The sequence below is a fragment of the Sceloporus undulatus genome, chromosome 6 (genome assembly GCF_019175285.1).
Source record: "Sceloporus undulatus isolate JIND9_A2432 ecotype Alabama chromosome 6, SceUnd_v1.1, whole genome shotgun sequence".
Classification (NCBI taxonomy): Eukaryota; Metazoa; Chordata; class Lepidosauria; order Squamata; family Phrynosomatidae; genus Sceloporus; species Sceloporus undulatus.
The window spans coordinates 164,441,396-164,454,463 of record NC_056527.1 but is presented as its reverse complement, the minus strand read 5'-3'; the positions used below and the strand labels follow the sequence as shown (position 1 = coordinate 164,454,463).

The 13,068-nt window shown below is 41.7% G+C and overlaps 1 protein-coding gene across 1 annotated transcript in view; it reads left to right on the top strand.

Annotated features, from left to right (window-relative positions):
- The window catches only part of LOC121934038 (A-kinase anchor protein 13-like), a gene marked incomplete at its 3' end in the record, with an annotated part of 42,809 nt that extends 29,746 nt beyond the window's left edge, over nt 1-13,063 (top strand). Inside the window, exons 5-8 of the mRNA XM_042474013.1 lie at nt 4,767-5,063; nt 5,783-5,966; nt 8,338-8,530; nt 12,665-13,063. Coding sequence (XP_042329947.1) covers nt 4,767-5,063; nt 5,783-5,966; nt 8,338-8,530; nt 12,665-13,063 — 1,073 coding nt within the window. The remainder of the gene's footprint in view (nt 1-4,766; nt 5,064-5,782; nt 5,967-8,337; nt 8,531-12,664) is intronic.
- Between the last annotated feature and the right edge of the window lie 5 nt (nt 13,064-13,068).

Genomic DNA, 13,068 nt, shown 5'->3' with positions numbered 1-13,068 from the left:
CTCTGTGTGAGCTGCAATTCATAGTTATCTATACAGTGAGAAGAAATACTGGTCTGTGTTTTTTGAGGAGAACTAAAATAGCTGCTGAAGCTGAACTCCTGTTGTTTTCTCTGTGGGATCTGAGTCTTCAAAATAGGTCTTGGAAAGGCTGGCTTCCAGTCCTGGCTGGAGAGGATAGGAAATCATGCGCTCTCAAGACTTCCAGTGGTGCTTGTTTAGCTACAACAGTGTTTTGTCTCCATGCAACATGATGATGAAGGCAGCTGCTTGGATGGTTGTCACCCTTTTGGAATACAGCAGAGCATGATTTGCCTCTCTCAAATGGTGAAAATGAAAATTTCACCAAAATGGTGAATGCCCTATGAGGAGTGACTTAGGGAGCTAGCTACGTTTAGCCTGGAGAAGAGAAGGTTGAGAGGTTATATGATAGCCCTGTTTAAATATCTGAAGGGGTGTCACATTGAGGATGGAGCAAGCTTGTTTTCTGCTACTCTAGAGAATATTACATGGAGCAATGGAAAGAGAATCCACCTCAACTTCCTAACAATAAGAGCTGTTCAGCCATGGAAGATGTTTCTTTGGATGGTCCTTGTGGTCTCTCCAACTCTGCGATTCCAGATCAGGGGTAGGCAACTTTACTAGGTTTCTGGACTCTTTGTGAGTCACACAGATTAAACAAAGATGTCAAAAACAGAGGGATAGGCTTGGCCATGTAAACCCATTGGGTGACCTTGAGCATGATAACCCCATGATAAGTGTTGCCTTAGGGTTGCCATAAGTCAGGAATGATTTGAAGGCACTCAACAACAACAAAACTGAAGCAGGATGGAAGATTGTTTCTTCTTCTGATTTTTAAAAGTTTTGGGGTGTGTGTGTAAAGCAGTACAAGGAGGCCCTGTAACCTATTGAAACAAAGAATTGCTGTTCCAGGAGTTTTCCAGGATTCAGCTTTCCTTTCCTCCCAGATATTTGGGAGGAGACTGTCAGAGTTTGGACTTGTGCCCACACTGGCACCAATCCAGTGAGGAAGAAGATGGTCCTCTGTGTTCATGATAATTGTGGGGTGGCATTGTAGGGTGGCACTTCTAGACCTCCGATATTCAGAGATATTCAGATATCCATTGCATTAGGCCTCAGATATTCAGAAACCACTGAGGAGTCTCATGTCTTTCCAAGAATCTCTGAGGTTTAGTGATGCACCGGAGGAAGCTCCTGCCACTTTCCTGTGTTGCTTCTCATTTTGGAGGATATATTTGCTTTGAAGAGGAACTTACACATTCATCCAAATGACAAAACTATCTATAGTCACATTGTGTTATATGGGCTAGAGTCTTCATGCTTTTTCTAGCATGGAGAAAGGGCTTCTGTCTGCAATTGTGTTCTGGTCTTGCTGGAACAAACCATGCTTGTGAGCAGTCAACAGGCAAATGTTTCCAATGCCCTTTCCAAGGAGCACAAATCTGTGATGTGACTGGCACATGTTATGATGGATCTGTGGCACTTTTGGACAAACAGCAAAGTATCTGTCCTAGAAGATCTCAATGAAGTATGATTTGCAGTCTATGTTTAATGCCACCACCCCACTGTACTAAACTATACAAGGGCTATTTGAATTGTTTTATTATTATCCAAAGGTCAATCTGTCAGTCAAGTTCTATCATAAATACAGTAGCAACCCCCCCCCCCAACACTATTTCTGTCCTACCAATGCACAGCATGAAGAAGCATGTGTGAAAATGAGACCATCTTAGTTTTTGGAACACTCAACAGACATACAGAAAGATAAACTGAAATTAGAGAGAGTACAGTCAGCCCTCCATATCAGTGGATTTTTTCATTCACGGATTCAAGCATCCATGGTTTGGAAATATTTTTAAAATGTATGAATTCCAAAAAGCAAGACTTGATTTTGCCATTTTATATAAGGGGCAGCATTTTACTACACCACTGTATTTAATGGGACTTGAAGCATCCACGGATTTTGTTATCCACAGGGGGTACTGGAACCAAACCCCAATGTATATCAAGGCCCCACTGTATTTACTCCCCAGATCTCACAATCTATATTGGAGAGTGCATGAGAATGGAAGCTCCACTCCTGTTCTGGCTCCTATTCCCAGTGGCATTGCTTTGAGTTTTTATGTGCAGAAGGCCTAAAGGCATACAAGTGACTTAGAAAAAAATACTTGTAAGATTTCACTTACCCATTTCTTGCATTTGTGGGTGGAGGAGATAAAAATGATTTTAAAGTTTGAAGTTCATTTCAGTTTTCTACTAGCAACTTTTGCAATGAAGAGGCCTGGCAAAACATGATTACTGTCAGAGGTTCCTTTGTCTGTGAGAGGCTATGCTTCTTTTAAAACAAGAAATAATAAGCTTGTTATACTTCTTCTCTTATACCTGTAGAAATAGCAAGTTGCTTCTTGCAGCAACCTGATATATTTTTTTTGTAGGGTCTTAAAAGTAAATGACATTCCAGTTGGGGCTGAAATGGGGAAGATATTTTAAAGTGCCAATTTGGAAAGGCGGGGAGATGCTCCTGGAGTGATTTAGGTCATTGCTACAGTCATTATCGAGTCTCTTTCTTTTGAACTAATTTCCAAAGTCAAAATCTTGTCCTGGGGAAAGGATTGAGCATCCCTCTAGGTCTGAATTTTGTGTTGGTTGTAAGGGAACGAAGACATCAAAGCACCTAAAAGGGAATGTACACCTTTCTCTCGAGGAAAATATTAAGCTTCTTTGTTGTTGCTGGATGCTTCTTTGATCTCATTAAATCCAATTTGTCACCTTGTCCCCATCTGGGAGAGATATGGTAGGTAGCATTGGCAATTGCTGCTTAGTTCTGCACTCCTGAGTGTTGTGAGAGGTCAACCAGGGTGATCTTATCACCCTTCCATATCCAGGGATTTTTAAATCCATGGATTGAAGCATCCATGGCTTGAAACTATTCTAAAAATATATAAATAAGAAAAAGCAAAGCTTGATTTTGCCATTTTTTATAAGGGATGCCATTTTACTATCCATTGTATTTAATGGGACTTGAGCACCTTGCGGATTTTGGTATCCACTTGGGATCCTGGAACCCAAACCCAGCAGATACCATGGACCCAGTGTAATTAAATTTTATCACTTAGAAATACAGGTTGAGTATTCCTTATTTGAAAATCCAAAACTTTTTTCCATATGTGGCTCAGATAGTAACACCTTTATTTTCTGATGGCGTCCATTGTATGAAGATCTGCTTTTTCTGAGCAAAACCAAGGAGGACAAAACCTACGCTCTATTGACTTCATATTGGTTATCCTTCTTCGCTTTCTACCTTATAGGGGGATGAAGGGGCTGAAACAATCACATAGTAATGATGATGTTAGTGGTGATGATGATTATGATGCTAATGCAACCAATGCTTCTCTGTTGACTTGTTTCCTTTGCTCATGAAGTCACAATTAAATTTTAAGCCCCAAAATGCCACTTTCTTTCTAGTTATGAGCAAAGCCCTTCCTTCCCTGGAAGGACTTTCTCAGCTGCAACATTCAGCGAAGGGCTCTAATTTTCAAGCCTGTTTGGGTGAGGGCGAGGTGGGGAATCCTTCAGCTCATTTATATAATTATAAACACAGAAGGAAAGGAAAAGGGTTGATTCATACACACAGAGGCTGAGGTAATAGGCAGAGCAACTTTTCCAGTAATTAGTCAATGAGTTTTGCTGTTCTGGTACAAGAAGCCCTGACGTCAAGGCAGCAGCGGGGTGCAGCAAAGAGAGCAAGAGCGAGCAGAAAGCAAAGCCTATGGTGGTGAACTTGAACCACCAACCAGATAATGCAAGACGCTTGGTTGACAATTCCAGCACAGTGGCCATGAAGCAAATATGAAACTTCCACCTCTTAGTTTGTTGTTGGGCATTTGACTTCATATGCCTTGGGGTTGGACTTTGCTTTCCTTGGGCTGTTAAAACACAGAAGCACAAGTGGTGAAAGTTGACTTAAATTTGGCAGTGGTGTGTGACTGTGTGTATGTGCGTCTGTGAGAGATTCCGGGAAGATTATTCATGGATGAAGAGCCTCTGCTCCTCCGAAGCCAAGGCTATGGGGACTAATGAATGCTGCACATTTTGGCAGCTGACGGAGGCTAGCTCAGTGTATTTGTGAAAATAGGGGGAATGTTTTTCTCTCTCTAGATTCGTACCATCATGATAAATACCTTACCCGTACTTTCTCAATAGAGGCCAGCAGGGTGTAGTGGTTTGAGCTTTGGACTATAGCCCTGGACTTTCCACGCTTGGCCATGGAAACTCATTGGGTAACCTTGGGCAAGTCGCATGCTGATAGCTTCAGAGAATGGCAATAGCAAACCCTCTCTGAAGAAACTTGCCATGAAAACCCCCATGATAACCATAAGTCACTTTGCTACTGGTCTGTGGTTGGATAGAGTCAATTCAAATTAAGCTCAGCAAATTGAAATACTTAAAAAGTTCCCTCCATCCTCCAAAGCATGGCTATGTTTCTTAATGCAGAAATATGGGATAGCGTTAGTAACTTCTCCCTGTGTCCCTGACTAGTCTGCTAAATGTACCTTGGACATGCTAAACATAGAATAGATGCACTGTCAGTGACATAAAAAACATTAAAATGGTGCTAGGAACAGATTTAACTGTCTGATTTTTTGTGTGCAAATGCAGTCTCTCAGTTATGTATTCTTTTAAATTGTAAGCTAGTATAAATGGATGATGATGATGATAATGATGATGATGATGTGTTTCCCCCACAGGCCATGACTGCTGTGAGACTGTGAAAGTCTCTCTCTGTGCTGCTAAGCAAGACCACCCAATTCTGGTGGTGGCAGAGGACAGCTTGCAGTTTGTTCAGGATGAAGCATATGATGCAGCTCAGTTCTTGGCAACCTGTGCTGGGAACCAGCAGGCGCTCAACTTTACAAGATTCTTGGACCAGTCCAGGCCACCTGCTGGGGACATGGACTTTTTGGATGAGAAAGTGACTCTGGCATTTCGTCACTTGAAATTGCCATCCGAGTGGAATGTACTGGGGACAGATCATGCTCTAAATGGTAAGTTCTTGGTGCGCTAAATGCAAAATTTGATCACCATGCTGGATGATGTGTCCTTTAACAATTGGGCTGAGGAGCCTGAAAATAAAACAACAGCAAGCAACTTCTAGTCCTCATGATGATAAGGACATGCATGGAAGCAGGTCACAGATGTCTGCTGAAACCTCAGAAGCTAGCAAAGTGCCAAAACAAGATTTTCAGTGGTTAGCAACTTGTATTCCCTTCTCGTTACTAACAAAGTGAGGTTAAAATCTGAATAAGAAAAGATTATGTAACTGTTGCATAATTTACACAATATATATATCCAGAGCACAGAACTGAGAGGAAGATTTCAGAAACCTGATACAGGTGTCCCCACTTATTTGACAGGTTAGGGACTAGAGTGCTGCCGGAAACCAGAAATAATAGAATCATACTAAAGCTACCATTGCACTGTGAACTTAGTTTGCAGCAATTGAAATAAACTGAGGACGAAAGGGAAACGTAGGAGGAGGAGAGAGAAACTGGGACATTTAAAAAACCATTGAAAAAGCAGGACAGTAGAGGATTAATTGGGACTGTCCTTGCCAAATCGGGACAGACGGAGGGTATGGACATGTGTATATGTGCTTCCAGCTGCATCTAATTGGGAATGGAGGTTTTCTATAACCCTATAATTATAATCATTATAATTCTATAATGATGCTAACCTATTTGTTTTCTTCTGTTTTTATTTCCAGAGAATGTTTCTCGGGAGACACTGATGCATTTTGCTGTAAGGCTGGGATTGTTGCGACTGACATGGTTCCTCTTGCAGAAACCTGGTGGAAGAGAAGCCCTTTCTGTTTCCAATAGGGAAGGAGCTACTCCTATAGGTTTGGCCTTGGAGAGGGGCCATAAGAAGCTGCATCAACTCCTTACAGAGTAAGGAGGATTTTCTGAATTTTGTAGTGGCTTGCTTAATTATATTTAGATTCTTTCTTCTAAGGACTACACAAGGGATTTCCAAAAAGCCTTCCATGTAGACCCTGGCCAGACCCAAATCTGCCTAGCTTCTGTGAAGGTACTTCATGATGGACCAGGCCACAGGACCCATGTAGTAGGTGCACGCTTCTTCTCCCCCGTAGGCATTTCCCTAAAAATTCCCCTACAAGCCTTAATCATGGTTAAAAAGATGGTTTCTGCACTGAATATAACTGTTGTTAATGGTAAGCAGGGCTATTGGAATCAGGTGTTCCAATCCAGTTTAGATTCTACTTATGTCAGTTAGTGCTAGTGTTCAAAATGACAGATAAAGTAGATGGAGAGAGCAGGTATTTAACTGGGTGATCAACCTTTGGTTGAATATATTTCTTGTGATGCCCTAATGCTCTCCTAATTTGGGAATTGCTCAACTGATCCAGTCTAATGTACGCTTATGTGCCAAATGTGCTAGATTGTGACAATTTTCCTTGTGGCTTTTGGCAATGAATAGACATCCTAGTGGAGAGGGACCTTAGCTCAGTGGCAGAACACAGGATTCATATGCAGATGATCCAAGATTCAAACTCTGGCATCTCCACGTAGGGCTGGAACAGACCAGATTGAAACTCTGAAAAGCTGCTTGCTGTGTTCTCTTACCTCTAACTCCCCTGTTTCCACTTGTAAGTCAAACTGCCAAGTAGCACTTTCCTAAGCTGCTTTAACCATCTTAAACCTAAATGCTTAAAATCTCTCTGCAAGTTGCTGTGAGTCAGATGGCATGAAGCCAGCTTTCCTCAACTTGGACTGTAGTAGATATTTTAGATTACGACCCCCATTATCCTTAACCACTGGGACCAGCGCATTTAGAAGGCATCAGATTGACGAAGATTATTCTAAGGCTGTATCTACATAGTAGAATTATTTTTTTTACACTTTAATTGCCATGGCTTAGTGCTATGGAATTCTGGGATCTGAACTTTTATGAGTGATTTAGCCTTTTCTGTCAGAGTGCTAGTGCCACAACAAATTACAAATCCCAGGATTCCATATGATGGAGCTGTAGCAGTTAAAGCAGTGTCAAACTGCATTGATTCTGCTGTGTAGCAGCAGGCTAAGTGATAAAAGAAATTTCTATGGCACTCTCAGGACCTTTTAATCTCACTGAATACTGTTTGTCTATAAATGTAATTTAAAAACGTATATTTAAATCTGCACACTCGGTGTCCTTCATCTTGTGGGACAGGCCTACATTCTCTTATATGTATAATGCCTATCATTATTGAAGTATAACAAGGTTAGGTGCCATGAAGAGGCTTACAAGTTCCTTAAGCTGTAAAGCAGCTCTGGAGTAGATTACACAGTTTTTCATTTCAGAGCTGGATGGAACACAGCTATCAAGATAAGGTTGAGTCAGATCTTGCAAACAAAGGAGACCATCATTGCAGTGGTGATCTGCTAGCAGGCCTGGTTCCATGGGGCTCGCTCATCCATAGTTATGGCCCATATCTGACTACAGAACGTCTTAAAAATATATTAAAGAGTAATATGTTTGAGTCCAATAGTAAAGAATGCAAGGATTGCATTGCTTTGTGTCCTTGACCAGCTGGCAAAGCAATGCAAGGGGAAATGAATTAAGCATCACTGAAAAGGCAGTTGTCTGCCTGTGAGCCACCAGGTGGCTAAAGAGCATTTTGATTCGGGAGCTGCTGAAGGCTGAATCACATCACCCAAATTCACTCAGTGAGATGCAATTGCAGCAATTGGGATTCATAATAAATGCACACTTCCATGTCTTCTTCTTCTTCTTTTTTAATTTGGTGATGGGTATGTGTTGCATCTTCTCATCTAAACTTTTCAAAACTGACTGGCTGATACTGTTATGGTATTCTTGATAGAGTAAACATGTTGCAGTTTGTTGTGGGAGCACCTTTACATATGTTTGTAGGATGTAGAGTGGGAAGAAATACTGAAGTTCAGGTTCAAAACAAACCCAAACCAAAATAGTACATTTTCTATTGACCTGTGTTGTGGAATAGTATTTAGTTGTTTTTCCAAATGCATTGTCACCAGGCTGATGCCTATTGTTGTTGTTGTTGTTGTTGTTATTATTATTATTATTTCTTACACATCTCTCCCCATGGATTGAGGTGTGGAACAACAATGACCAGATAAACAGCAGTTGAGTTTAATCTCTGATTCTCTCTAGTTAGCATGGCCAGTGACCATGCAGGCTGGGGATGGTGGCAGGTGTAGTATAACACATCTAAAAGACAACCAGGCTACTGTTTATACCTTCAGTCTGATAATTCCTGTTTTCTTTCCATGATTTCAGGGAAGGAGCTAGTGAACCCTACTGCTGGAGCACCTTGTCCCAAACAGTACACTCCGAGGAGTACTGCGTTGTCAAGTACCACCGCGGATTAAACGTTTACACTTTGACAACGGAAACCAAGAAGGGAGTAAGATCTAACATGGAGAAGGACATCGCCTGCCTCCAGACGCACATACGAAAGCACCAGGACATGGTGAGAAAAAAGTACTGGGTCATCGCAACACATCCCATTTATTTAAATCATTTTTGTGTTGCCATTTAGTTACTGCGTGTTCATTTCTGCTTATGGATGGATGAAGTTTTTCTCTTTCCTTTTGGGAGGCACGGCATGGTATTAGTGTTAATGTTTTAACAACTGTTTTTAAGACCTTTTATCTTTTTAAATTGCAACTTAGTCTTTTGTTGCGTGATTTGTTTTACAACTGTAATAGTGTAATTCTATTGTAGTGCTCACTTTTTGCATTCTTTAAGTTGTATTGTTCTTTGAAATGGTGAGCTGCTTTGAGTTCCATTTCTGAGGGACGAGTGGGATATAAATAAATATAACAAAGAACCACTTAAAATACCTACTTGGGAAAAAAGATCTTGAAGAAATCAATATCAGAATGGTAGTCACCTATTAAGCTGTTAGATCTTCTGGATTTCATTAAATGCTATCAACTCAAAAAGTTCAGTACTGTAGAATTCAAGTGTGTGTGTGTGTGTGTGTGTGTGTGTGTGTGTGTGTGTGAAAACCGAATTAAATTGTTGCTTGGTGCTTCCACTGGTTTGTTGGTCAGCAGTGAAATTCAGCCTGTGCCAGATCACACCAGCTCTTTTTTATTTGATAGCACAAGCGCTGGATGGGTACATCGTGTCTGACAAATCGGAAAGGCTATGTTTAGATGGCCTTCCTTTTGAGGGCTGGTTTGCTTCACATCTAATCTAATTTGAATTTGGACCGGGGCCGGGAATTATTTCATTTTAGTTCGGAGAGGGTCAGCTGAGAGGCCGGCTGGCTTCCTCTAGAAGAGGGCTCTGTTTTTTCAGTCTGTCGAAGCAGAATGACTTCATTGCAAGGACGGATGCAAACGCTCCCATTCTCCACTCCCCTTCCTTCTTTCCCCCTGTCCTTTCTGCCCCTGCCAAATCTCTATGGAACACTTTTGTGTTCCAGAACAAGTGTCACTTTTGTCTGTGTTTGCTTGTGCTGCTGGCCGAGACCTATCTCAAGTGTTTCCCTCCGCGTTTGGCTCGGAGTTGACAGCTGCTAGACTCAGTGGAGGCTTCATTTCAACATGTCTGCTTGTGCTGATACTTAAAGTTGGCAGGGGACCCTTATTCCCCTGAACTCTCTGTATGTGAGCAGTATTTTGGGCAAAAAGGCCAAAGCTTTCTTGCATGCGCCATCTGCGAACACAGAACTGGAGTGCTGTATTTAGCGTTCTGAAAATGTTGTTTGTAAGGCTAATTTCTAGCCCTGAGATCTGCAAAAATAGACTTGAAATATGTGTAGGGCAATGTGTGTGATGAAGTCATGGAAGCAGAGAGATAAGTAGATAGATGCATTGTTGGCTTCAAGTCATTTCTGACGTACAACAACCCCATGGTGAACCTATCATGACATTTTTTTGGCCAGATTTGTTCAGAGGGGGGGTTGCCTTTCCTTCTCTGAGGCTGAGAGCATGTGACTTGCCCATAGTCACCTAGTGGATTTCATAGCCGAACTGAGAATTGAATCCTGGTCTTCCGAGCGGTAGTCCAATGCTCTAACCACTATGTCACGCTGGCTCCGGAATGTGTATTATGACAAGACTTTCTATACTCAAAGGGATCTCGTCGCACCTTTAACAGAGTAAAAGACATTGTAACATAAGCTTTCGTACACTTGGGCTGCATCTGCAATGCAAGAGTAATGCAGTTTGATACCAATTTAATTTTCCTAGATCAGTGCTGTGCAGTTCTGGGAACTGTGGTTTTGTGAAGCCTTTCACCTTCTCTGTCAGAGAGCTCTGGTGCCATAACAAACTATAGATCACAGGATTCCATAGCATTGAGCCATGGCAGTTAAAGCAGTGTCAAACCACATTATTTCTGCAGCCTTGGTCTGCTTCCTCAGATGCAAGGTCTTCCTTGGTAAGAAGACTCTTGCAAGATCTGATCAAGGGTCCAGTCCAATATCCTCTTCTGGACAGTACCTTCCCAGATGCCTTTGGGAGTTGCAAAAGCAGGGCTGGAAAGCAAGAATCCTATTGTGTGTATGTGTGTTTATTTTGTCAGGCTGCCTCTGAAGACCAAGATGCCATTTAGCTTTCATGGCTGTGGACCTTTTCGCTTCCAGTGTGAGCATTTAAAGCAATTAGAGCCCATCTTGAAAAATTTCCTTTTTAGACTACAGTTCCCATTTCCCTCCAGCCGACTTGGCAACTGGATATGCTTGCTAAGAGATTCTGGTATGAAAACCAAAAACATGTTTCAAGCCTGGGGTTGGGTGAGCCAGGTTTAGATCCTTTTTGAGCCATTAAATTGGGCTGGTCACAGTGTCACCCTGACCTGCTTAACAGTGTTGTTTTGAGGGTAAAGTGGAGAGGAGGAGAGCCATGTAAGCTGTTTTGAGTTCCTTGAAGCAAAGGTTGGATATTAATATCATTTACAAAATTATAATATATATAAAATTTGTCCCTTTTTAAAATAGCCAGTGGCTATTGCAGTGTCTGCAAATTCAGTACAGGTTGAGTATCCCTTATATGAAATGCTTGAGATCAGCAATGTTTTGGACTTTGGATTATTTTGGATTTTGAAATACCTGTATTTCCATATCCATAGTGAGATCTCTTGGAGATGGGACCCAAGTCTAGCCACAAAATTCATGTATGTGTCATATATACCATGTACACATATCCTGAAGGTAATTTTATACAATATTTTTTTTAAAAATTGGTTTTTGGACTATTTTGGGTTTTGGAATACCGAATTAAGGAGACTCAACATGTAATTGTATTATATGTAGGAAAAGGCATGTATGTTTGGTCTGTCCTGCATGTCCTGCCCATTAGTATCATTACCTTGTCTTCTAGTGTTATTGATGGGAAATTCTCTTTTCTATAAATCTCAAATCCCCTTTTTATTGGTCCATACTTTTTAAATAGCAGGATTGAGAGAACATGGGGTCCTCTGGGTATTATCAAACTGCAATCCCCGTGATCCCTCACTATTGACTATGCTGGCTAGGGATGATGTGACTTGTTCTCCAGCACAATCTGGATGGCCACATCTTCCCCAGTTGTCTTTTTCGTTACCTTTGGCTAGAATGTGTGTGTATCTTATTTCTACATGTTGCGTAAAGTGCCCTTATCTACATAGTTCATGAACCAGCATAGTGTAGTAGCTTAAGCGTTGGACTATGACTCTGGGGACCAGGAAATCCACTGGGTGACCTTGGACAGGTCATATGCTCTCAGATTCAAGGGAAGGCAATGGCAAACCTCCTCTGAACAAATCTTGCCAAGAAAAACCCATGATGTCTTCACCTTAAGCTTGCCATAAATTTGAAACGACTTGAAGGCACACAACAACAAAACACTGTTCATACGCAATTCTGGTTTTTCATGATGGAGAGCTTTGAGTTATTTTTTTGCAAAGTTCACCTGGTATTTTGTTTCTTTTTCCAAAGCAAGAAGTAAACATAGTTTTGCATGCAGCATACGATTGCTTTTTTCCATTTACTGGGTCAGGGAGCAGGGGAGATACCATTATTAAAAAGAATGGGCTAGCCTGCAGTTGCAGAAGCAGTTACTGAGACTGACATGAACCTTCTGAACGATGAACATGTCATGAGCAAAGAGCAACAAAGGTTCTTGCAATCAGGTCCTTGCAGAGTAAGCGAAAGGTGACTCAAGTCAGGGTGCAAAACTTTCTGCTGTAAAGGAAAACTTGGCAACTCTTGAGGCTATTCTGTTCCCTAGAGGAGTCTGGTGTGGTCCAGAAGAAGGGTGTTGGCTTTGGAAGTGGGACTCCCTCCCTCTCTCCCTCCTTCAGGTTACAAGGGCTAGAGTTTCTCCCCATCCTCCAAAATTGGCTCTCAAGCAAATCTAGTTGACAAACTGGGGTGGGGTAGAAAGCAAGAAAACCAATAAGATAACATCACAGTTACTAGAACATGTAACCCTTGGTCTCACTCCTTCCTAAGGATAATTGTTGTGCAGCTTTTCTGAAAAATTATTAGGAGCACTAGAGTAAAGTTTTTATGAGGCTCACAAACTAGCATGTCTGCTTTCAGAGTGTGACAACCAGAAAATAGCATTTTAATTAATCTTCTTCTCCTCTTTCTTCTCCCTCTGCCTTCCAGAATTCAAGTGAACACTCACACCCTACACAGACCTGTGAGGACTGTAGTACAAGCACTGAAGTGATGGGCCACGCAGCTGCACCAGTGTGTGATCTGAATGAAATAATGACAGAAGAAAACCAGGGAGATACTTCTGACCCACTGGATCTAGAGGCAATCCAGATTTTGGTCCCTCCTTGCTTTGAAGAGAGCACCTGCCAGCAAGTGAAAGAGTTCTTAAACACGCCCAAAGATTCGTTGGAGCTGGAGGATGTAGAAAACCCAAAGTCTTCCTGTAGAAGTAAAAATGCAATTGCCAGGCTACAGAAAGAGGAAGAGGAGGAGTTGACTTCTGCCGTAGATTCTGAGGCATTAGCAGAGGAACGTGACGAGCGGCTGAGCCCAGTTAATGGCCTTCATGGGAC